The following is a 26135-nucleotide window of genomic DNA, read 5'->3' as shown; positions in this document are numbered from 1 at the left end:
TGGGAAGAGAAATGGAACTCTCCCTAACCACCCCATCTAAATTAAATCCCTCCCTCCTTAGTCCTTTTCTATCACATCGCTGTGTCTTGTCATCACACTCGGAAGTTCTCTTGTTCCCCTAATTTGCTTGTTTGCATAAGCTCCAGGAGGGCAGGAGCCTCAGCTGCTTGGCTCACCCTTGAATCCACAGCCCCAGAACAGTGCCAGGCATGCGGGAGGCACTCAGGAAATATTTGTTGAAAGAATGAGTGAAGGAACCAATGGTTTGCTTCAACCTAATGATCCCCCTGTACCCAGTCCTGCACCATGCCAGTCATTCTCTCCGTAGCAGCTAGGGAGATCTTTTTCAAACCCAGATGTCATGTCACTCCCTGCTCGAAGCCCTTTGGTGACAGGACTGGCAAAATGTTGACAGCTGTTGGAGGGGCGTGAGGGCTTTGTGTGCGTTCAGATTTTCACTCGACTTGCTTATAATTTACTTGTTGGGAAATTTTTACAAAATTTAAGTTTAAAAATTTGGGGGGTGGGGAAACTTACCATAAAGTCTAAGATGGCTCCCGTTGCCCGAGGGAGAAAGCTTAAGCTCCATATCAGGCATCCGGCCCCTGCTAGTCTCTCAGCCTCGCCAAGTGGCAGTCACTTCATGCTTTCTGCACTCCAGCCAGGAAAGTATGCATCCGAGGATCTCGAGGAAACACCCACTCTTCTTAGCACCAGGGACAGTTATAATGCTCCAGAAGAGTTGTTTTGCTTTCATTATATGAGTGTGGAATTGACTAGATGTTTTGGGTGGCTGCTAGAAGGCTGGGTCAAATTGGAGATCTTCCTGTAAGAATAGTGAGTTTCTGGGCCACTGGGGTTTCCATATCGCTTAGCCTCCATTTTATGCTCCTACCTTTTCTTTCTTCTTTTTGCTTCCACTTTTATTCTCTTTCTCTGGAGAGCTTCAGCTCTGGTGCAGAGTCTCCTTTAAACCATGGGAATTCAACTCCCTGGGTTTTTTTTTCATCTGCCCCCTGCCAATGCCCGCCCCCCACCCGCCAGATGGTTCCCTCATCTGTCTGCTCGTCTTCTTTAGGAGGCACCAGGAACTGAACCCGTGGGAGGCGAGTGCCAGCTGCTTGAGCCACTTCTGCGCCTTGCTGGTTGCGGCGTCTGCTGGTTGCAGCGTCTGCTCATCTTCTTTAGGAGGCATCAGAAACTGAACTCGGGACCTCCCATGTGGGAGGCGGGCACCCAATTGCTCGAGCCATGTCCGCTCCCTCCCCAGGGTTTTGAGGACGAGGAATGGCTGTTCCACAATGCCCTCTCTGTCTCGGCTAGTCTAGCCCCTATTAAATTGCTGCTCCTTAGTGATTTCTCCTGTTGCTGAACCACACTCATACTGCAAAGCAAGCTCACTCTAGTGTGTTCTCTTCCCCTCAAATGTTGAAGAAAGAGTCGATCTCTGTGAGAAGCTACTTTCAGATTCTGAGTTCACAGGTGAAGGAGTGGGCTGCATTGATACTGAGGTGGTGCAGATGATCCTGTCACCAGCTGTGTCTCCCTCGCCCCCAGATTCCTAGGATAGGATCTAGTACCATGGCATGGCAATGGGGGGCTTTACTCATAGCTCACAGTTTTGAGCACTTACTGAAAACTGTGTTAAGCACTTTAGATGCATTAATTCAGTTCTCAATAATTCTATGAGGAATGTACTATTATCACTATATTTCCCTTTTACAGAGGCAAAAAACTTTCAAGGCACTTTCGGGTACCCCTCTATTGGTATTTGATTATGGGCTTTGACTTACCTTTTTTTTAAAAGATTTATTTCTTTCTCTCCCCTTCCCCTCACCCCGGTTGTCTGTTCTCAGTGTCTATTTGCTGCGTCTTCTTTGTCCGTTTCTGTTGTTGTCAGCGGCATGGGAATCTGTGTTTCTTTTTGTTGCATCATCTTGTGTCAGCTCTCTGTGTGCGGCACCATTCTTGGGCAGGCTGCACTTTCTTTCGCGCTGGGCGGCTCTCCTTACGGGGCGCACTGCTTGCGCGTGGGGCTCCCCTACGCGGGGGCACCCCTGCGTGGCAGGGCCCTCCTTGTGCACGTCAGCACTGTGCATGGGCCAGCTCCACACGGGTCAAGGAGGCCCGGGGTTTAAACCACGGACCTCCCATGTGGTAGACGGACGCCCTAACCACTGGGCCAAGTCCACTTCCCTGACTTCTTACCTTTACCTGTGCGTTTGTTTGGTTTGTTTCTCTGTCTAGAGCGTGATCTCTCTGGGGACAAGAAGCATGTCTTAGATGTCTCTCACAGGCTATCCAGAATTTCTTGTTTATGGTTTATACAAAATAAATCTCCACAGGACCTGCAGGATTCCAGGAAGGGAGCCCTCAAGATCATAATTTTTCAATGTCCAAGGTGTGGTTTGTCTTCATGGTGGGACTGGAGGCTAGGGCTATTTTGGTTTTAAGAAGCAGCTCAGAAAACAGGGTAGGTGGGTAGTCTCCTAACTTATTGTAGCAGTGAAATTCTTCCTTTATACCCAGTCTGCTTAGGAGCCAATACTGTGTGCAGGGCAGCTGGGTGGAGTTGTCCTGTTGCCCGGCAGGGGGCACGGGGCTGCTCTGCCCTCCCCCGCCCCTCCTCGCCTCCTGGTGGCCCTAGGGGCCTCTGAGGAAACTTTAGGACTGAAGTCTCAGTTCATATCTCTAGGGAAGATCACATCTTGCTTTGCATGAAAAGAATTGACTAATTTGTGTTACTGAGAGAAAATCCATTTTATTAAAAGCATATTTTGCCATTGTTTACAAAATGGCAGTTAAGCAACTTTCCACCCTTTATTTCATACACATTTGGGCCTTTTCTCCATTAATCGTGTTCAGACCTTATTTTCTTGAAGCGAAGATGCTTCTGCCAGAGCCCTCACTGCATTCCATTAAATGATCCAATGACCCCTCACCTTTCCCATTAAACCTACAGCACCTTGAGACCCTGCTTCAGTCATTTTCTCACCTTCAGCGCCAGCAGGGCACCCAGTGCACAGTAGGTACTCGGTAACTGAGCTCCCAAGGGATTTGAGTCTTTTTTTTTTTTTTATTTTATTTTTATTTTTTTTAATATTTATTTATTATTATTATTTTTAATTACATTAAAAAAATATATGAGGTCCCATTCAACCCCACCGCCCCCGCCCCCCACTCCCCCCACAGCAACACTCTCTCCCATCATCGTGATACATCCATTGCACCTGGTAAGTTCATCTCTGAGCATCACTGCACCCCATAGTCAATGGTCCACATCATAGCCCAGACTCTCTCACGTTCCATCCAGTGGGCCCTGGGGGGATCTACAGTGTCCCGTAATTGTCCGTGAAGCACTATCCAGGACAACTCCACCTCCCGAAAACGCCTCCACATCTCATCTCTTCCTCCCGTTCCCCACACCCAGCAGCCCCCATGGCTACCGTTCCCACACCCACTCCACATTTTCTCTGTGGACATTGGATTGGTTGTGTCCATTGCACACCTATGTCAAGTGAGGGCTTAGATTGCACATGGGTACTGGATGCACTCTTCCCGCTTCTAGTTGTAGACACTCTAGGCTCCATGTTGTGGTGGTTGACCTTCTTCAACTCCATGTTAGCTGAGTGGAGTAAGTCCAATAAGTCAAAGTGTAGGAGCTGAAGTCTGTTGAGGCTCTGGGCCTGGGTGTCATATTATCAGTCCAGAGATTCAAATCCCCTACATATATCTTAAACCCAGCACCAACTACAATTCCAATAAAGTAGCATGCAAGTCTTGTGAAAAGAGATCCCCTCTGAGTCCATTTCCATCACGCAGAAACACCAGCTCCAAAGAAGGGCCATCTGTCATGGCAGTGAACCCCTTCTGCCATGACCATAGAACCCGTGGGTCTCTTTATCCCTCAAAAGAACCAATACCTGGGGTTGTATCTACCTTATCTGTCTCTTAGACTCTGTTCAGTTGTACATAGGGGTATTCCTTCTGACAACCTCCAGACTCTTTTTTAGAGACTCACAGCCTTATAATCTCATTTCTCCTTTCCATTTCCCCCTTACATTAGGTCAAACCGCTTCCCGAAGTCATGTTATTATATGTAGACAGGTATATTCTGCTGTTCCGCATTGAATCTTTAATTCAAGGTCATTTTCTAGTTGCTTCTTCAGCTGGTATGTGGTAGTGATCCCTCGGTGCCAGGGAGGCTCATCCCCGGGTGTCGTGTCCCACGCTGGGGGGAATGCATCACATCTACACGCTGAGTTTGGCTGTGAGAGTGGCCACATTTGAGTAACATGAAGGCTGTCAGGAGGAAACCCCCAGGCACAATGCTACTCTAGGCCTTGTTCTTATTGCAGGTGCATAGGCTCAAAAGTGTAGCCATTAGTATCAAGAGCCCACTGTTGGGCCCTCCTTCCTTCCTGGTTCTTGCCGTTGCACCTGGAGGATTGCCGCTGCTCTCCCAGGGCCCACAACAGTGACCCCCCGGCCGGGAGCCCAGTACCCCCCCAGCTGTTGTTTTTAATTGTTTCCACTATGAGTATATATAGACATTACCATATACCCTGGGCATATGCCCTGTATAACTCCCTGTCAACCATATATATCCTGTCAATAACATCCCATATCAGTATTCCTCCGCTGCCATTGTTGAACCACTCTGTGATCCAAAACTTCCCGTAAAGTGAATCCCAACATAATGTCAGCTTCAGAAGAGTCTTAGATCACCAAAATTCATATATACAATATACAGTATTTCCCCAGATCCACCATAAAACCTTTTCCCTTCCACAGCAATAATCTTTTAACTTATTCATATCATATTTCCTGAAACTGATGTACAGATTCCGAAACTATAGTTTTCAAACAAGGTAACATTTGTGCTTACTATGTGGTCCATACTTTAGGTTGTACAGTTTTCTAAATTTTTTAGTTATCCTATGTTTTGTCTTATGGTTTTCATTATTAGTCTGTCGTCCTCTATATGTTTTTGGTGTAATATTAGCTGTTTTATATTCATCCTCGTGTATTCTCACATAACTCCTCTTTTGCCCCCTTATTTACCTTTGTTCCATCCATTGCACGTCCATTTTCCCCTCCCCTTAGGGCCCACAATGCCTGCCAATCTAATGCCCTGGGAGCCGTCCTTTCTCACGAGAGATACAGTTCTCTCTATTCGACGGCATTAGTCTTCCCCAGGATATGGGTCCACCCCACCCAATGGTAGAACCCACCTTGGCAAAATGAGCCTTCAGCTCTTCCCTCCGGAGTCCGTCCCGCATCAGACCATACCCCCTGAGCGTCCTAACCAGGTAACCCTCCTACTTATACTTTGATACGTTTTACTCAACATTTAGTTCTCAATGAACTTCTGGCACTCTCCCATGTTTGTATGTTGCCCCTCCCTCCCACCTATTTCTTGGACCATATTACCCCTCTTCCCATCCCCAGCCCCCCTCAAACCCAGAAAACCCCACCCGAAGGTAACCCCTTGCCCCCATTTTGTCCCTTCTTTGTGCTCATACTTACCCACAGCTCATCACAGATTCCACCCCTACAGACATTAACTCACAGCCTTCCTCCACCACCCGATTTCCAGTAAGCCACTTTTCCAGACTCTAGCTCTCTGAGGCAGTTAACTTATTTCATATCATTGAGGTCATATAGTATTTGTCCTTCAATGCCTGGGTTGCTTCACTCAACATAAGATTCTCAAGGTTCATCCATGTTATCACGTGCGATTGTAGTGTATTGGTTCTTACAGCTGAGTAGTATTCCATTGTGTGTATATACCACATTTTATTGATCCACTCATCTGTTGATGGACTTTTGGATTGATTCCAACTTTTGGTGATGGTGAACAATGCTGCTATGAACATTGGTGTACATATATCGGTTTGTGTCCTTGTTTTCAGATCTGATGGGTATATACCCAGCAGTGGTATTGCTGGGTCATATGGCAAATCTATGGATAATTTTTTGAGAAACTGCCAAACTGTCCTCAAGAATGGTTGGATCCTTCTGCATTCCCACCAGCAATGGATGAGTGTTCCCCTTTCTTCACATCCTCTCCAGCATTTGTATTCTACTGGTTTTTTTTGGCTGCCAATCTTATGGGACTAAGATGGTATCTCATTGTAGTTTTGATTTGCATTTCCCTGATAGCTAGGGATTTGGAGCATTTTTTCATGTGCTTTTTAGCCATTTGTATTTCTTCTTTGGAGAAGTGTCTGTTTAAATCTTTTTCCCATTTTTTAAATGGGTTGTTTATCTTTTTGTTTTTGAGATCTATGAGTTCTTTATATATGCAAGTTATAAGTCTCTTATCAGATATATGGTTGCCAAATATTTTCTCCCATTGTGTGGGTTCCCTTTTTACTTTCTTGACAAACTCCTTTGAGGTGCAGAAGGCTTTAATTTTGAGGTAGTCCCATTTATCTATTTGTTCTTTTGCTGCTCGTGCTTTTGGTGTGATATTCATGAAGCCATTTCCTATTACAAGGTCCTGTAGATGTTTCCCTACACTGCTTTCTAAGGTCTTTATGGTCTTGGCTCTTATATTTAGGTCTTTGATCCATCTTGAGTTGATCTTTGTATAAGGTGTGAGATGGTAATCCTCTTTCATTCTTCTCCATATAGCTATCCAGTTCTCCAGGCACCATTTGTTGAATAGGCCATTCTCTCCCAGTTGTGAGGGTTTGGTGGCTTTATCGAATATTATATGGCTGTATACATGAGGTTCTATATCTGAACTTTCAATTCGATTCCATTGGTCTGTGTGTCTCTCCTTATGCCAGTACCATGCTGTTTTCACTACTGTAGCTTTGTAGTATGTTTCGAAGTCAGGAAGTGTGATTCCTCCTATTTCGTTTTTCTTTTTCAATATGTCTTTGGCTATTCGGGGCCTCTTTTTATTCCAAATAAATTTCATAGTTAGTTTTTCTAGTTCCTTAAAGAAGGCTGTGTTGATTTTTATTGGGATTGCATTGAATGTGTAGATCAGTTTTGGTAGGATAGACATCTTAATAATATTCAGTCTTCCTATCCATGAACAGGGAATATTCTTCCATTTATTTAGGTCTTCTTTGATTTCCTTGAACAATCTTGTATAGTTCTCGATGTATAAGTTTTTTACCTCTTTAGTTAAATTTATTCCTAAGTATTTGATTTTTTTATTTACTATTGTGAATGGTATTTGTTTCTTGATTTCCTCCTGATCTTGCTCATTATTGGTGTATAGAAATGCTACTGATTTTTGCGCATTGATCTTATAACCTGCGACTTTGCTAAACTCATTTATGAGTTCTAGGAGCTTTGTTGTAGATCTCTCAGGGTTTTCTATATATAGGATCATGTCATCTGCAAATAATGAAATTTTGACTTCTTCCCTTCCAATTTGAATGCCTTTTATATCTGGTTCTTGTCTCAGTGCTCGAGCCAGTACTTCCAAGACAATGTTAAATAGGAGCGGAGACAATGGGCATCCTTGTCTTGTTCCTGATTTTAGAGGGAAGGATTTCAGGATTTCGCCATTGTAAACAATGTTGGCTTTAGGTTTTTCATATATACTCTTTATCATGTTCAAAAAGTTTCCTTGTATTCCGATCTTTTGGAGTGTTTTTATCAGGAAGGGGTGCTGTATTTTGTCAAATGCCTTTTCTGCATCTATAGATATAATCATGTGGTTTTTTTCTCTCAATCTGTTTATATGGTGTATTACATTGATTGATTTTCTTATGTTGAACCATCCTTGCATACCTGGAATAAATCCCACTTGGTCATGGTGTATAATTCGTTTAATGTGTTGTTGAATACGATTAGCAAGTATTTTGTTAAGTATTTTTGCGTCTAGGTTCATTAGAGAAATTGGTCTGTAATTTTCCTTTCTTGTGGTGTCTTTGTTTGGCTTTGGTACTAGGGTAATGTTGGCATCATAGAAGGAATTAGGCAGTGTTCCTTCTGTTTCGATTTTTTGGAATAGTTTCAACAGGATTGGTGTTAGTTCTTTCCGGAATGTTTTGTAGAATTCACCTGTGAAGCCGTCTGGCCCTGGGCTCTTCTTAGTTGGGAGATTTTTAATGACTGATTCTATCTCTTTGCTTGTGATTGGTTTGTTAAGATCATCAATTTCTTCTTTCGTCAGTATGGGCTGCTTATGTATTTCTAGGAATTTGTCCATTTCCTCTAAATTGTCATTTTTGTTGGAATATAGTTTTTCAAAGTATCCTCTTATGATAGTCTTTATTTCTGTGGGGTCAGTGGTGATTTCACCTTTCTCATTTCTTATTTTGTGTATTTGCATCTTTTCTCTTTTTTTCTTTGTTAGTCTCGCTAAAGGTTTGTCAATTTTGTTGATCTTCTCAAAAAACCAGCTCTTGGTCTTGTTTATTTTTTCAAGTGCTTTCTTATTTTCTATTTCATTTAGTTCTGCTCTTATCTTTGTTATTTCCTTCCTTCTTCTTCCTGTTGGGTTACTTTGTTGTTGTTTTTCTAATTCCTTCAAATGTGCAGTTAATTCTTCAATTTCTGCTCTTTCTTCTTTTTTGATATATGTATTTATGGCTATAAATTTCCCTCTCAGTACCGCTTTTGCTGCCTCCCATAAATTTTGGTATGTTGTGTTATCATTATCATTTGTTTCAAGGTAGTCATTGATTTCTTTTGAGATTTCCTCTTTGACCCACTGTTTTTCTAAGAGTGTGCTGTTTAATTTCCAAATTGTCGTGTGAAGTCTGGGTCTCTGTCCCTTGCAAATTTCCAGCTTGACTCCACTGTGGTCAGAGATATTGTTTTGTATGATTTCGATCTTTCTGAATTCATTAAGCCTTTCTTTGTGGCCTAGCATATGGTCAATCTTGGAGAATGTTCCATGTGCGCTTGAGAAAAATGTATATCCTGCTGTGTTTGGGTGTAATGATCTATATATGTCTATTAGATCCAGCTCTTCTAATATACTGTTCAAATGTTTTGTTTCTTTAGTGATTCTCTTTTGAGATGTTCTGTCCAGAGTTGATAGTGGTGTATTAAAATCCCCCACTATAATTGTAGATGCATCTATTCTTTCACTTAGTTTTTCCAGCGTTTGCCTCACATATTTAGAGGCGCCCTTGTTAGGAGCATAAATATTTATGATTGTTCGATCTTCTTGACAAATTGTCCCTTTCACTAAAATATAGTATCCTTCTTTGTCTCTCACAATTGTTTCGCATTTAAAGTCTATTTTGTCTGATATTAATATAGCTACTCCTGCCTTTTTTTGGTTGTTGTTTGCTTGTATGATTGTTTTCCAGCCATTCACTTTCAACCTCCATGAGTCTCTGGGTCTAAGATGTGTCTCTTGTAGGCAGCATATAGATGGGTCGTATTTCCTTATCCAGTGTCCCAGTCTGAATCTTTTGATAGGTGAGTTTAATCCGTTGACATTCAGTGTTATTATGTTTAGAGAGTTATTTATGGTAGCCATATTTTGGTTGGATTTGTGTTTGTTATATTTTGTTTGTATTATTTTATTTTCCCCTTCTATTTTTGTCTTTCTTGTTGCTTTTACACTCTCCTCCATCTCTGACTGTCCTGTTTTTTCCTTTCTTCCTGCAGAACTCCCTTAAGAATTTCTTGAAGGGGAGGTTTCTTGTTGATATACTCTTTCAGTTTCTGTTTATCTGTGAATATTTTGAACTCTCCATCATTTTTGAATGCTAGTTTAGCTGGATAGAGTATTCTTGGTTGGAAATTTTTTTCCTTTAGTACCTTGACTATATCATACCACTGCCTTCTTGCCTCCATCGTTTCAGATGAGAAATCAGCACTTAATCTTATGGAGTTTCCCTTGTATGTGATGGTTTTCTTTTCTCTTGCTGCTTTTAGAATTTTTTCTTTGTCTTGAGCATTGGATAATTTGACAAGTATATGTCTTGGGGTGGGCCTGTTGGGGTTTATGACCAGTGGAGTGTGCTGTGCTTCTTGGATATGTACATCTGTCTCTTTCAGTAGATTTGGGAAGTTTTCATTCATTATTTCCTGCAACACTCCTTCTGACCCCTTTCCCTTCTCTTCTCCTTCTGGAATGCCTATAATACGTATGTTTGAGCGTTTTGCGTTATCATTCAGGTCCCTAAGTCCTATCTGGATATTTTCTACCTTTTTATTGACCACTTCTACTATCTGTTTGATTTCCAATGCACTGTCTTCCACATCACTAATTCTCTGCTCTGCCTCTTCTAGTCTGCTGATATTTGCTGCAAGTGTATTTTTGATTTCTTGAACTGTGGTGTTCATTCCCATCATATCTGTTATTTTTTTGCGCATGTCTGCAATTTCCCCTCCAAGTGTTGTCTTCACGCTGTTAACCTCTTTCATTACTTCATCAAATTTGTCGGTGATAAATGTTCTGAGATCTTTCATTGCTTGTGCGAAGTCCTGCCCCCCTTCCTGATTTTCAGTTTGTTGATTGGATTCAGCCATGTTTTCCTGATTACTGGTTTGGTTTGTAGATTTTTGTTACTGTCTTGTCAACATTTTTTCTTGACGGGTTTAATCAGTTCCTTAGCTTCTTTGTCTAGTCTTGGAGATTAATTAGCTGTTGTTTTTGCGTAAGTGTTATATCTTCTCTTTGTCACTTTGTTCTTCTTATTCCAATTTCTTATTGCTAGTTAAGCTCACTTTAAAGGAAAGTATTAGTGCTGGGGAAAGTCAATTGTGTAAGGAAGGAAAAAGTGTGAAGTAGTATTGGTGATATATGTTTACAAAGCAACAATATGAGTTCTGGGAGGATGGAGGTTAGATCATGTAAATTGTGTAGAGTTATAGTAGTAGGAAAGTACCTATAATGAGGTAGACGACTGAATATGGGAGGAATGTGGTACGTACTAAGAGGCTATTGTTTTCGTGAGAGAGGGAAAGAGAAAAGAAAGGTAATAGTTTCAGGGACGAATACCAGATGGAAAACTAAACAAAGGTATTCGAAATTAAGAGTTAGACATTTTGTGGATCAAAGAAAGGGAGATGGAATATAGGAGAGATAGCAGATGGTGGAGGATATCAAGTTGTAGGGGAAAGGGGATAGTGTAGATAGGCTAAATCTATTCACAGAGAAATGAGGCAGTGGAGGGTGAGGAAACCCAGCAAATGTGAGGTATTTCCTGTAGGACCTATTGTATTGTTAAGGTAAAATAGTATAAGAAGAATATTGGGGACAAGAAAGAGAGGATTGAAAAAAAAAAAAAAAGAACAACAAGAACAACAACAATAACAAAAAATAAAAAATAAAAAAAAATAAAAAAAAAACAACCAAAGAACAGAAACCCCGCTGCCAGGCTCGGCTGGGCTCAGCTGGGCTCCGTTTCCCCGCCCGCCGCCCGCCGCGGCTCGGCTGGGCTCGGCCGGGCCTGGCTGGGCTCAGCTTTCCCGCCCGCCGCCCGGCGTGGCGCAGCGCGGCTCGGCTCTCCCGCTCGCCGCCTGGCGCGGCGCGGCTGGGCTCGGCCGAGCTCAGCTGAGCTCAGCTGGGCTCCGCCCCTCCGCCCGCCGCGGCTCAGCCGGGCTCGGCCGGACTCGGCTACCCTGGCCGCCGCCCGCTGGGGCTCCGCGCGGTGCTAGCTGACCCGGCTCCGCCTACCCAAGGAGGGAATCCTCCACACGTAGCTGGGATCTCCGTGTATATTTCACAGATGGATCCTCTCTGTTACCTTCCCTCCAAATCGATGTCCAGACACCTCCGGACCAGGAAAAATCCCGAAACAGCCAGTCCCAAAGAGTCTCCGACGCCTCCCAGCCGATTCCCCCCAGGAGCTAGTAACCGGGAAGTTCACTCAGCCGCCATCTTGCCTCCCCCTCCTGAAAAGTCCCAATTTATATCTTATAGACCAGTCCTTTCCGTTACCTTCCCACCAAATCGATGTCCAGACACTTCCTGCCCTGAAAAAATCCTGAAAAAGCCTGGTCCCGGAGAACCTCCAGCGGTGCCCAGCTGCCTCTTCCCAGGAGAGACGGCAAGGCAAGCTCACTCAGCCACCATCTTGCCGGAAGTCCTTTTTTTTTTTTAAAAAAGATTTATTTGCCCCCTTCCCCTCCTCCCACCCTCCTGTTTTTGCTCTCTGTGTTGTCTTTTCTTCTCATTTTCTTTAGTCTAGGATTCACTGGGATTCGATCCTAGAGACCTCTGATCGGAGGAGAGGTTCCCTGTCAATCGCGCCACCTCCTGGTTTCTGCTGCTCTTCACTTTGACTCTCCCCTTGTCACTCTTTTGATACGTCTTCATCTTGCTGTGTGACTCACTTGTGCGGGCACTGGCTCACCACACGGGCACTCACTTGGGCAATGGGTTGCCAAGTGGACGTGCTTTCTCTTCTTCTTTTTCACCAGGAGGCCCCAGGGATCAAACCCGGGTCCTCCCATCTGATAGGAGGAAGCTCTATCAGTTGAGCCACATCCGCTTCCCGGATTTGAGTCTTTAATTATGCAGCTACCTGTCAATGAGCTAGACCCAGCTCATCTCCTGTGGATGAGCTCTGGATAATCTTCAGTGAATTTTTATGTGAAATTGGCTCCCTCCTGCCTGAGCCTGAGCTGCTTCCCTGCCCTGCCTGGCTCTCCTTCCCCTGCCCAGCTGGCATGGGCTCAGAGAATAGTAGTTAATTCTAATATTATCCTAAGAAAGATTAATTAACAAAGCAAATTTGCTCTAAAAGGTGTAATTAATTCCAATTCAGAAGACGAGAGTTATGGATGATCAACGTTGCTGCTGCCTTCAAGTACTGTGGATAAGCAAGGGTTGACTCAACAAGTGCAGAATAATTTTAAGTGTCAGAGCTGTGTAGGCTAAACTCCATATGGTTCCTTATGGAGGCAGACTCACGATTGAGACCAAAGATTTATACTAAGGCGAAACCTATGCCAGTGAAGTGAAGAGGAAACATCAGACCACCTATCCTGTCTATCCTGCCTCCTAAACCCTGCAGGAACCATGTGTCTTCCTCTCCAGTGCTCTCCCCCCACTGGCCTGGTCCAATCCCAAATCATTTATTTTCTGGATTATCATAATAACCTCCCATCTAGTCTTGTAGCCTTCCAACTACCCTACCAACTCATCCTCCATATGGTATCACACTTAAATTGCATAAAAAAAAAACAAACAGGGAGCAGACGTAGCTCAAGAAGGTGGGTGCCACCTCCCACATAGAAGATTCCTAGTTCGGTTCCCAGTGCCTCCTGAAAACACAAAAAGCAAACATGCGAAAAAATAACCAACTCAGGGAAGCGGATGTGGCTCAGTGGCTGAGCACCAGCTTCCCACATGTGAAGTCCTGGGTTCAGTCCATGGCCCCTGGTACCTCAAAAACAAACAAATAAAGAATTCAAAAAACACACACACGTAAATCTCCACACAGTATCACACACACAAATTTAGTTGTGCCACAACTGTTCCATGTCCCATTTATAACACAGAGGCGAAGGCCAAACTCCTTTGCGTGGCCTGCATGGTTCCACAGGAATTGCCCCAGCCTTTCCAACCTGGTTTTTTTCCCTTGTTATTCTCCCCCCACTCCGCCGCCCTAGCCACACACACACACACACCCTTAGAGCTTCTGGCCCCAGCCCCCCTGTATCAGGCGGTGATTGGGCCCTTTATGTCTCAGCAGAAACGAAGCTTTCAGCCCTTGGGGGCTCCTGGTTCTGGGTTCCTGCAGCACTCTCTCCGCACCTCCTCACCTTGTTTTCTTGTAATTCTTTGATTACTTTTCTCTTTAAGGAGACAGTGTGCTCCTTAAGAGGAGAACTAGCTTTGGCGTCTTTGGATTCTCCTCTCCGTCTTTCCTTTCGACCAAGCATGGGCCTGTCCCATAGGAAAGGACCAACGGGTATGTGTTGAAATTGGCCAGTTAACGTTTTCAGCAATGATGCCAAATGGATTAGCTCATTGAAATCCCAAATGGCCCCCATCCCTGCCCCCAAAGTCAATAGTAAATTCAGCTTGAAAAATCTGGGAAAATGCTTCAGTTCTCTGTTTCCTGTTGCCTGTAGAGTTGAGACTCAGGCAGGTGGCTCCAGGAGGAAAGTTGCCTGAGAATGGCGAATGATACAGACTTCAGCCTGGCAGCTGCTGATCTTTGCTTTAGATGATTTCCCCCTTTGCAAATGGTTATTGGCAATTGAAACTGCAAATCTACTATCTGCTCCCCGATGTAAATTGCATTTACATTTAAATTGTGCATTCTTCCACTGGATGGGTTTAGTAAATAACTGCAGATTAAACTTTGGGAGAGGAAATTGTGCCCCTCGTCAAACCTGAGACTGAAGTGACATCTGGCTTTTACTATTTCCGTTATTTCAGTTTAATAACAGCATGTGGCATTAAGGGAAGAGAAATTGGATCTACATTTTAATGAAAGGAGGAAGCTCTCAGGGTTTAGATACCTTATCATGTTGAATACCTAGTCGATTGGCAATTAAAACTTGCTTTCCTCAAGAAATGGAATAAAACATCTTTGCAGCCATGGGGGAAATAAAAAAACAAAAGCAAGCTAATGCCCAGGACAACACAGATAACACTGAAGGAAACAGGGTGCTTAAAACATGAAAGCAACTATTTCAGGATCCTGCAAAGTACAGGGGTTCTTAAATGAAATAATGCTTAGAATAGAATGAGGATCTTCAACAGAATAACTTCAGACAATAGTTTGCACATAATAGGGGTCTCAACACTAGGTTATTGGAGAGCATCTAATTTAATCCCTCGTCAACCTAACTTGTTTTAAACCCCAGAGGTCTGACCAAGAAAATAATTTAGAAACGCCTATTTTTCCCAACAGCCCTTTTAAATGGAAGCGGTTCCACCTGCTGGCTGCTTTTTTGTTGAAAGCAGTTCTGTGAAATATAAACAAAATGCTTGCTCATCCCAGTAACCCAAGCCTATCATTTATTTGCTTTGATTGAAACAAATGTGTCAATTTTCAAAGTCTTTGTTTGGTGAATCCAATGTTTGGATGTTGGCAAATGTTTGCATCACATGTTTGCTGGAAACTGATGCTCTGTGCAGAAACTCTGGGATCACAGCCTGGAATCGCTCAATGCGTATTCCTGGCCGTCCACCCAAAGATCCTGAGCTCATTCCCAGAATCTGAAAATGTTGAATTTATGGACTGCTATGGGCAAGTGTAAATGAGGCAGAGCTTCCCCAGGAAGAGCCTGGCTGTGGACTCCTAATGCGGGCAGGACTTGTGAGTCATTATAATGGTAAACGTTCGTATAGGGCTCACTGTGTGCCAAGCACACCCCTAAGCACTTTATGTACATTATAACTCATTGAATCCTCTTGACAGCCCTAGGAGGTAGATACCAGTATCATCCCCATTATATTAACAGATGAAGAGAAAGAAACAGACTCAGCAGGCTGAGTCATTTACTCAACCAGATGGCGCCCAGCAGCTAAGTGAGAGAGCTGGAATTTTAACCCTAGGCAGAGGGGCTCCACTGTCCTCTTAACCCACTTTTGGATGACCCCTCCTATCCCGGTATCTGATCGAGGCATTGTGTTTTCCAAGTGTTACGTTTTGTTTTGCATAATTGGTTTTAAAACCTCCATAGTCTTCTAGAAAGACTCAAGCTAATAGTCTGCTGGATCTTTCCTTAAACAAAATAAAGTAACATCGTTAAAAACTAGCCTTTTGCGATGTAGACGGTAATATCTGACTAGCTGTCTTACACGACTATCCAGAGGGATGACATGAGATGATACGAAAGTGCCTTGAAAAGGCCAAACACCTCAAACTAATGCACTGTCTTATTATGAATCTGCACTCCACCCTGCTGCCGCTGCTTGGACGAGCAATCCTAATGCGTGAGTGCTGGTTTCTTCTACTCTCCCATTTCTCCCCAAGCATATGGCTTGGGTCTTTTTTTTTTTCTTTTTTTTAAGAAAACTTCTTTTTTTAATTATTATTATTTTATTTTATTTTTTTAATTGATTTTGTAAAAATATTACATTAAAAAAATATATGAGGTCCCATTCAACCCCACCACCCCCACCCCACCACTCCCCCCCCCAGCAACACTCACTCCCATCATCATGACACATCCATTGCACCTGGTAGGTACATCTCTGGGCATCTCTGCACCCCATGGTCAACGGTCCACATCAAGTTCCACACTCTCCCCCATTCCATCCAGTGGGCCCTGGGAGGACTCACCACGTCCGGTGATTGCCCCTGAAACACCATCCAGGGCAACCCCAAGTCCCAAAGGCGCCCCCACATCTCCTCTCCTCCTGCCACTCCTACTGTGGGTCTTTTGATGGTGGTCCAGACACTTGAGTTTGATTTCTCCTTTCCTTTCCCATTTTATTGTCACTGTTTGGTTTGGCAGTGGCCCCTGACTTCCTAGGCGAAATGGTCACTTCTGTGTCTTTTGACATTTTATCATGGTAGTCTGCCTGTGAAGTCGACCAGTGCCTCCTTCTGGTTGAATTTATGTTAAATCAATCATCTCACTTTTGCATCAGCCTGTTGCTATGGGGGTCACTGATGTCATACTGTCAGTATTATGATTAGCATAATGGTTAACAGGCAAAAAGGGATTGGTTGCTAGTGGAAACCCTAGGGTGACACTTGCCCAGCTTCAGTAAGCAACCTGCCTGCGAGAGACGTTTGACGACCATGTGAAGGGGGTAAGTGGATTCATCATCCAGTTGGATTCCATCTGAATATTTTTCCTCCATATGTGTGTTCCCTCTAGGCAATTGTCTAGTGTCACTTGAAATTGATGAGGGCTCTTTTGCAGGTTATTTTTGGGAAGCTGGTGAAACAACAGACAGCTGTTCCCTGGAACAAATGTCACAGGATCTGCCTAAGCAAGCTTCCAGGAGGAAAAAAAAAATCCCGAGGTGCATTGTCCTTTTTCTTCATAGTATTGGATTGTTCCCTAGTGGCCTAGAAGTGTTAATTCAGCTTCCTAAACACAGAGAAAAGAAAGAAAGCAATATCTACTAAGCACCTATTATGTGCCAAGACGTGGGTCTCATTAAAGTAGAGCTTTGCAGTGGAGAACTGTTGAACTAACTAGATGTTCCTGGTCAACCCTGTTATACATAACAATTCACGACTTTTTCTAGTTTGTATTCAATGTTCTTTCTAATTAGACATTGACTGATCACCAATAAAGGCAAAGTCATTACTTAAAATTGGTCTAGATCCTCCTATGCTAAGTAATTATCTTGGGTCGTTTTCACTGCAATATTACACCGCCTTGAAACATGATAGAAATGAGGCACAATAAATAAAGCCCTAAATTAAAAATGTCTGTTAAAAGGTCTGACAAGTGTTACAGCTCTTTTAGAATTTGTCTAGTAGGTCTTCTGGCTTTTGCAGGAATGCCCTTTAAGAAAAAAAAAAAGGTCTGACAAACGAGTCTTTTTCAGGATTTTGTTAAGTAGGTAGAAGGGTCAGTTGTTTTTTGGGGAAAAGGGATCAACTGAATAAAACTAATTGAACTAGAGGCTGCACAGATTTGGAAAACCATATGAAGACATGCATAAATCTATATAAATCAAGTCGTGTGCCAGAGAATGAGTAGCTGACTTTTTTCAAATGCCAATTCAGCAATTACAAAGTCGGCTGGCGGTTAATTAAAAACTACCATCTCGTTATGTTCAGAGTAAAATTACAAGTGTGAAAACGACTACTGTTTGCAATAACGGAATTGCCCTGTACTCTCTGTACTCTCATCAAAAGGAGGGCAGGGATAGATAAGTTTTATTTAACGCACTAAAAAAAATCTCTCTCAGCTCTTTCATATTTAATTAACTTCTTATCTTCTCAGCGCTTGAGTCTTACTCAGAGTTCCAAACAGTAATGGAAGCATTTGTTTATTTTGTGTGTGTGCAGAAGATTTTCTCATATTATTTGAGCAGAAATGTTGGAAATAATTGAACCCCCACGACATTGGGAAAAATGACACCCATCCAAAGCTGTGCACCGAGGCAACTAATCTTGGCAGGGATTTGTGGCAGAAGACAGCGGAAAATGAGTTTTCTTTCATTGGCTGTGCATCTCGAAGAGTGGGGGAACTTGGTTAGAAACACTTGTGTGAAATGGGAAAGTTTTAGTGCTGATTTGTAAGGTTGTCTTAATGAATTTCATGTTTCACTACTTTAAAGCTTCCACTGTCAAAAGAGAACAAACTTCTGTCACCATGGTGGACGTGAAGAGTCTCACTGACAGTGAATTAGAAGAACAGCTCTGCAAGCTTGGATATTCACCTGGTCCAATACTACGTATGTATAGAGCAAGTGGTAGACACTCATCATGTGTCTATAAACTGCCCCCAAAGATCTAAAATAGCTTACAGTAGAGGGAACATATGTAATAAAACCCATTAACATAGAAATAGGAAAATAAAGAAAAGTGAAAACACACAGAGAAGTGGAGATAAATATACCCAAACTCTACCCAGAGATTAGTAAGTATGGTGGCAAGAGAGAAGGCATTGTTTTTTTCCAACAAGAAGAAATCAGTTACTTTTGCTCACGTTGCCCTGTTTATTTTGCTCCTGGCACCTGATCTCTTTTATCTATTTACATATGGGCTTATTGTCCATATTCCCCACAAGAAGCTCCATGAGGAGCACAATCTGGCCTGCCTTGTTCTCGGATGTGCCCTGAAGTCTGGTTTCATGGCTAATCCACAGTGGCTTCACCATCAGTGTTTATGGAAGGCAAGGAGTGCGTTGAGTAGCGGTGGAGTCCACCTCATTTTAAAAGCCTGTGATGTAAGGCACAAGAATAGGATCTGAGCGGTGAAATATCATGACCCTGCAAGATCACATACAAAAATAGAGCAATGTAATCTGTACTCCACCTTCTTCCTCAGCTTCCACCAGAAAAGTGTATCAAAATAAGCTGGTGCAGTTGTTGACCTCTGCTCCCAGGGCACCCCCCGCGACAAACGGACCTAGAGAGCCAGACGTACCTCCAGACAGTGATGACAGTGAAGGTACCATCTTAACCTGTACTTCTGGGTGGCAGCTCCATTCTCACTCACACCTTGTCCAGCACAATTTGTGCCATTTTCAGTGGCATGCAGGGTGACCAGTGAAATAGCGCTGTGGCCTGCTTGCACACAGAGCCTGGAAAATAATGCCCCTGGGCTGCAAAAGGAATCTGGAATTTCCACTCAGTTGGATGGGAAGTGCGGGCAAGGACTGGTCAATTTGCATGTCTTCTTATTCTCCAGAGCCAAATCTGTGTCTGATTCCTATACTCAGATGTTCCTATGGGTAAACTTCAGGGCGTTCTTTGAAGTCTCACACCTCTACGTTGCCTCAATCAATACACTTGACTTTTATTTTGTGCAGATTAAGTGATTTCATGCCCATTAAGAAAGATGAACCAGATCGTACCTCCCTCAATGCCTCCTGTGCCCACTGCCCTCTTGACATACCCAGGAGCTGACAATAGCTGGACTCGTCCATGTCCTAGAGTAGGTGGGGAGTGGTGGTCCCTGGGATCTGGGGCTTCGCAGACAGCGGCCCCTGCCCCAGGTGCTCTATTCTCCTGCCATGACCCCTAGCCTCAGGGCTCTTGGGGTGAGCTTGGAGAGTTCCACAATATACTCCAAGATTCTTTCATTTTACTAGGAGTCCTCTATGAGTCACGGTAAAATAATAGTAATAACCAACTATTGAGGGCCACCAGTGTGCCTCATGCTTTATGCGTTTTATCATATTTGACCCTCAAAACAACATTTAGCTGAAGTTCAGAGAGGCTGAGTGACTTCTCCAACACCCTATAGCTAGGAAGCGACCCCAGACAGGTCTGCTCTTATTTATTCTAACGTAGCCAGCGTCCCACAGCTTGCTAAACTGCAAACAGCTGATTGTGATTGCACGTCATGATTTAGTGAGATAGTAATAATGTTTAACCCATTAGATGGTGCAGGAAGAACAGGTCTCACCTGCCTTTGTCACCGCTGTGTACCCAGCTCCTTGAATAGTCCCAGGCACACAGCAGGAATTCGGTATATGTTTGCTGAATGAAAGTAACAGAACTGAGATTTGGCCTAGGGGAGGCTCTCAAAATTGTGTTCTTGTTCCACATACTCTATACTTTTCTCACAATTTCTATCAGGGTGAACACATTAAACTGCCAATATTTGACCATGTTTGGTCTGCAAAAATGGTAATTTCATATCATTCAAATTAACAAACAGTGCAAGTGCCTGGAGCCCTCTGAAAAATCCCCTGTAACCTAATAGCTGCTATTGGAGGTGGCACAGGTGCTGAGAGCTTTCCCCAGGGATCTGGCATCGCTTGCCCCATTTGGAAAGGGCAACGAGGCTTTGGGATGGACCCCACTGACCCCTAACCGGACAGTTAACATGGGGGCAGCTCAGGGCAAGTGGTTAGTCCAGACCTGAAAATGACTCTGTTTGTTGTCACAAGAAGGAGCTCAAGGGACTAGACTAGCCCTTGGGTGAAAGGCAATGACAGGCTAGAAGATTCTGGTTTTCGTGCCGGGCAGAAAGGCTTGTGCACTCATGCTTGTGATTTCTCATGCTTGCAGGTCAAAGCTGCAGGCTAAGTCATCCTGGACTCCAGCCAAGACGTAGTGCTCCCAGCATGCACCAACATGAGGCAGGGGTCGGGGGGTGGGGAGCATTTGGGGAGCTGCTCTGGAGGCGGGGCTCTGGACTAGTCAAACCTCTTGTTCCCTGACGGTTGAGGTGAACATGTGAGATCTGGAGTCTCTAACTCCTAGCGGTCAGTGTTTAGACAAATCTACCCCTGTTTGCTCACATGGAGCCAGTGTCCTACTTGTTAAATGCAAACACCCAATTGTGGCCGAATATCACGATTTAGTGATATAGTTGTAATATTTAACCTCTGGACCTCAGGTTTCTTGCCTATAAAATGAAGGTGATTTTCGGTGATCTGTAAAGTTCATCCTGCCCAGTTCTACAAAGCAGACATAGAAGGAGATTTGGAAAGAGGTCTACAGGATTCTGTTTATCCCCTTAGACTCTCCCTACCAAACAGGCCCATTTGATATGTCACAAAGGAGGAGAGATGATGGGAAAATCTTCCCAGCTGCCAATTTTGACACCCTGGATAGACTGCAATGGATTTAGTTACAGCCCTATGCAAATACGTTTTGCATTCTTTGTGATTATTTCACATTTTCTAAATGTGAAGTTTCTGCAAGGGCTAGGAGAAAAATGGTAGACGGGGTCCACCTGAAGCTAGCTCGCTGTGAGCAATCAGGTCAGCAGTGGAAATTCAGATTCAGCCCTTCCCTTGGAATGTGATTCTGTGTTATCCATGGCTTGTGAATTGATACAAGCAGAAAAACCCTGTTCTTTAGGTCAGGTCTGAATCCGACATCCGAGCTGGCCACGTTGGGGGAGTCCTCCAGACCTTGGTGCCATTAGAATGGGGAGAGAGAAAGGGGTTGACATGAGATGGATGGGGGTCTCGTGGGGCCCAGTCTTGGGCATTCCCCAAAAAATAACTTATGGGGAGTGAAGGGGGGTCCCGGCTTGTAGATGGGCATTTGGTAGACTGAACAATGGGTGGATTGGATTTGTTTCATGTTCATTGTTTGGGCACTAGGTGGACTTAGCTTTGTTTTCTTTTTCTTCTCTATTTTATTTTATTTTTCTTTCTCTCTTTTTCCCCTCTCCCCCCATTGTCTGCTGTCTGTGTCCATTCACTGTGTGTTCTTCTGTGTCCACTTGCATTCTTGTCAGCAGCACCAAAAATCTGTGACTCTTTTTGTTGCGTCATCTTGCTGCGTCAGCTCTCCAGGTGTGCAGCGCCTCTCATGGGCAGGCTGCACTTTTTTTTGCATGGGGTGGCTCACCTTGAGTGGTGCACTCGTGTGTGGGGCTCCCCTATGCATAGGACACCCCCTCATAGCACAGCACTCCTTGCACGCATTAGCACTGCATGTGGGCCAGCTCACCACATGGGTCAGGAGGCCCTGGGTTTGAACCCTGGACCCCCCATGTGGTAGGCGGATGCTCTATCAGTTGAGCTGAATCTGCTTCCCTTAGCTCTGATTTGCTAACCTCCTTTCAAACGTCCCAAATATTTTTGATTTGGAAAGCACATTTGAAAATCTTCTCTATTAAAAGCTCTGCTGAGGGAGTTATAACAAATGATTCCTCCTATAGCAAGTTTATCAAAATGCTTCTCCACCAGCTGAAACTGAGGTTTGATTAACAACCTTCTCTGTCCCTGGCAGTTCCCCTTTTAGTACAGGTCTGGCCCCTCTCCACTCTGGGTGCTTTTCAGGGTACAATAGGAAGAAAATCTTCCTGTCCTGTCTTGATGTTTAAGGATGCACAGGGCTAGTTGTTTCAAAGGGACAGCGAGTAGACTGGAAACAGCGGCCTGGATGAGCAGCCAGCCAGGGGACCTTGTATTTCCCTCACAGGCCTCCACATAAGACAGCCTCCCTGTGAGGAGCTCCCCGAATTCCCGGGGGTGGGTGGCCCAGGGTTTCACGAAGGCCACCGCAGCTCAGGAGAAATGCTCCTTTCCCTCAGAAGGACAGTGAATTTTCTTCCCCTCATAAAAATCTTCTGCCCCCTGATTGAGAAACATCACCCCAGTGATTAACGTTGATTCCTTTTGCTCGCTCGTATGTCCTCACGGCCTATTTTCCTTTTCTTTCCATCCTTCAGAGCTCAATACCACTATCGTTTTGAAAGGAGGTGTCATACTCTCAACAGAAAATGACAAGGCACCCAAAAAAGTAGGTACAATTCTAATGCATGAATACTTTACATGTATATTCAAAATAGGAAGTAGCACTTTTCACATATATTAAGAAAGGAAAGAGTGAATCCCTATATCCTGGTATAGTGGTAAAATCTTAGTTTAAAAAAGACCCTGTTAATACAGTTTTTCTTGGGAAACCATCTCCCCATCGTAGTGGGTGACCCAGGGCCATAGGCTCACTCCCACCCTTCCCTGAAATGGCAGAGACACCCTCCCCACCCCCCGCATTCTCCTCTGGCTCTCAATTCCTCTCGCCCCTACTTTTCCCCACCAGAGTCTATCTACAGCCTTTAGACCAGTTCTAGACCCTGGCCATGGAACGAATATGAGTTCCCATCCCTTTCTCCTTCCAGATACTCCGAGCTCTGGCCGCCACCCCCTCGGCTGAGTGGGGGAGGGTATCAGCTTCGGGGTAAGGCCTAGCTGGGTTAGAGCCCCTGCCCTCCCACTCACTAGTCGTGTGACCTGGGTGGGGGGTGGTCCCTTGGAGCTACACCTCCTCTGTGCAGCCTAATGCCAGAGCTTTCCCCCTGTGGTGGGTGTGGGAGTGAAAGGCAAGTAAAGCTTCTTAGTAAAGAGCGTGACTCTCGTAATGAACGCCAAGACACCAGCTCCAGAGACTTATTTTCAGCCTGTTCCGCTCTTTCTTTCGAGACATCTGCCTCCTCAGGTTGCAGCAAGTCTGTGTTCTCTTGGTTCTTAGTGGTACCCCTCCCACTGTTTCTCTTTTACCTCTTTGTCTTTCTCTCCTAAATGTACCTAGCACCCCAGATCTCTGTCTTCAGCCCCCTTCCCTTCCTGCTCTGCGCGCGCCGCTCGGCCTCTCCTTCGCTTACCACCTCTAAGTCGTGACTCACAGAAACCTCAGCGCGGGACCCTCCTGAGGCAGGGGTCTGACGGCCAACTCCGTCCAGAAAGCGCCTTCCCTTTCCTTCTCTTCTCTTCCTTCCTTCCATCTTTCAACCAACAAAGTTCTTTATAACTATGAACTTTTTGTAGATTATATAGATGTGTTTACTTTTCTCTCCCTGGATTTCCCCCAGCGCCTCAAACCCAGGGTATCGGGGCCCAAGTTCACCATCACGTACCCCAAGCCCACAGTGGCTTCGTTTCTCTTGACGCTTTGTCTACCGTCCAGGTTCAAAGCCTCCGATTTCCTAGAATGATCATCCCCTCAGCTTTTCATGTATAATCAGTTGCCAAGTCCTATGGATGTGAATTATGATTTTTGAAAGTCTCTCTCACAGCCAGTATCCTAGCCTGCACCCATCCTCGTTTTTGTTTTTGTTTATTTTGTTTCTTTTTTATTTTATTTATTTATTTAATTCCCCCCCTCCCCCAGTTGTCTGTTCTCTGTGTCTATTTGCTACGTCTTGTTTCTTTGTCCGCTTCTGTTGTCGTCAGCGGCACAGGAAGTGTGGGCGGCGCCATTCCTGGGTAGGCTGCACTTTCTTTCATGCTGGGCGGCTCTCCTTACGGGGCGCACTCCTTGCACTTGGGGCTCCCCTATGCGGGGGACACCCCTGCGTGGCACGGCACTCCTTGCGTGCATCAGCACTGCGCATGGGCCAGCTCCACACGGGTCAAGGAGGCCCGGGGTTTGAACCGCGGACCTCCCATGTGGCAGACAGACGCCCTAACCACTGGGCCAAGTCCGTTTCCCCCATCCTTGTTTTTATATTTTTATTTAAACTATTCCAAAGCCCTCCTCTCTGGTATCTACCTCAGCCTCTCCCAATTCCAGCTGAGATCTGCCAGCAAAGATGTACTCATGTTTCTTGGGGATTTTCAGTGGGTCCCAAATATGTATAAAAGAAGGTGCAAACTTACTGCTTCAGAAGAGACTCCAGTGTCTCCTGTACCCTCATCTCCCTCACCAGCCAACCCAATGCATACTCACTTTGTTTCTACACCTCTCACACTTTATTCTCTTGTGCCGTTTCCCCAACTATTCTCTATGTCTGGACATAGAGAAATAGTTCGCTGTTCCCACTCCCACCCCAATTTCCTTCCTGTTTAGTTCCTGTGATCTTTTAAGGAAGGTCTCAAATGCCTCCCAGGTGAACCCCTTTAAAATGGGGTTCCACCCCCTTCAGCAGCTGTCATGGGGTCTTGCACATAGTGGGAACTCACGACCCACCTCACCTAATCTACCAAACAGCTCCAGTGAGAGTTTGCAAATATGGTCTATGATTTAATCTACTTGCTGAGTTTTAATGAATGAAAAGAAACCCCCAAATAAACATTGCTGCAAAATCCTGCCTCTTTAGTTTCCCATTTAAACATAATTCAAATTTGATGAAGTAATTCTGATAACTTTTCAAATTTTCTGAAAGGATTTTTTAAATCATTCAAATGGCTAATTAAAGGAATCCTTTCCAGTCAGCAGACCTCGGTTTTGCAGAAAGCCCTTTGGTATAGTTCTTGCAAAGACATTTACAGTAGAAAATGCAACCTGAGTATATAAAATGAATCAGGTGGGACCACCAGCCTTCAGTCTTTGCTCTATGTAGACCTGCAATAAAACCACATCGATATTTTGGATTGGCAATAAAATTAAGTAAAAAGTTTGTGATGGCATAAAATGTGTTGATTTGAAGGATTTATATAAACCATTTTAATTCTCAAAAGGGTCTCAAGACATCTGTTCACCTTTTAATCTAAAAGTAAATGTATGTAAGCATTTAACTTTTCATGTAAAAGGTAGTAGCAAGTGGGTTTATCGAGACACTAGTCTAATACTAGATTTTAATTACTTATGAGCAGGGAGAGCAGTGGTCTGTGTCTTTTAGTCCTCAAAGTATCTAGGAAGATAGTATCTGCATTCCTTTGAAACACCAATGAACACATATTTTCCTTTCAGTAGTAGGTTCCTTCCACTAATAGGTTTCTAGTGGAATAAAAACCACTCCGAAATTCCAGCTACGTGAATTTCTGAACATTTTGAAATACTCTGTATGTGTATTTTATCAAATCACATATTTGACTAAATCAGTCTGTCTGATTTGGTCATGATGAGCACTCAGATGCCAGGTCAACATTTTTTTTTAATTGGGAATTTTTACCTCAGATGCACACAGTGTATGCTTCCACTGATGAAGCAGAGGGTTAAGACAATGTGCATAATTCAGACCACAAATCCCCTCCTACTGAAGAGGGGGAGATGGGATTGAGGCAGAGTAATCTATAATTTCATTCTACATAAAGTGGGACTTGAGCCGGGTGACCAAGTAGTGATTTGTCGTCCAAGACAGGATGCTTTTGAGATGAAAGTGGGCACCAGCCAGCGGGAGGCTGGCACAAGAGGGGTCACCCTGGCAGCCAGGAGTATGGAGCCCCCGGGTTTGGGGAGTGGTCCCAAGGGCTCA

General features: G+C 44.2%; 1 protein-coding gene and 1 non-coding gene across 2 annotated transcripts in view; both read left to right on the top strand.

The window, feature by feature from the left end:
• The first annotated feature begins 16569 nt into the window (after positions 1–16569).
• Positions 16570–26135, top strand: part of LEMD1 (LEM domain containing 1) — a 29360-nt gene continuing 19794 nt past the window's right edge. The window contains exons 1-5 of the mRNA XM_004464749.4: positions 16570–16657; positions 16771–16873; positions 18146–18262; positions 18858–18980; positions 22671–22741. Of these exons, the coding sequence (XP_004464806.1) occupies positions 18181–18262; positions 18858–18980; positions 22671–22741 (276 nt within the window). The 5' untranslated portion in view covers positions 16570–16657; positions 16771–16873; positions 18146–18180. The remainder of the gene's footprint in view (positions 16658–16770; positions 16874–18145; positions 18263–18857; positions 18981–22670; positions 22742–26135) is intronic.
• Positions 17306–17367, top strand: LOC111765653 (U7 small nuclear RNA). Its single transcript, XR_002797944.1, has one exon. It is a non-coding gene; the product is annotated as a U7 small nuclear RNA (small nuclear RNA).

This window comes from Dasypus novemcinctus, chromosome 13 (assembly GCF_030445035.2).
Source record: "Dasypus novemcinctus isolate mDasNov1 chromosome 13, mDasNov1.1.hap2, whole genome shotgun sequence".
NCBI lineage: Eukaryota > Metazoa > Chordata > Mammalia > Cingulata > Dasypodidae > Dasypus > Dasypus novemcinctus.
The sequence above is the reverse complement of the archived record's forward strand: the minus strand, read 5'-3'. Positions and strand labels throughout refer to the sequence as shown.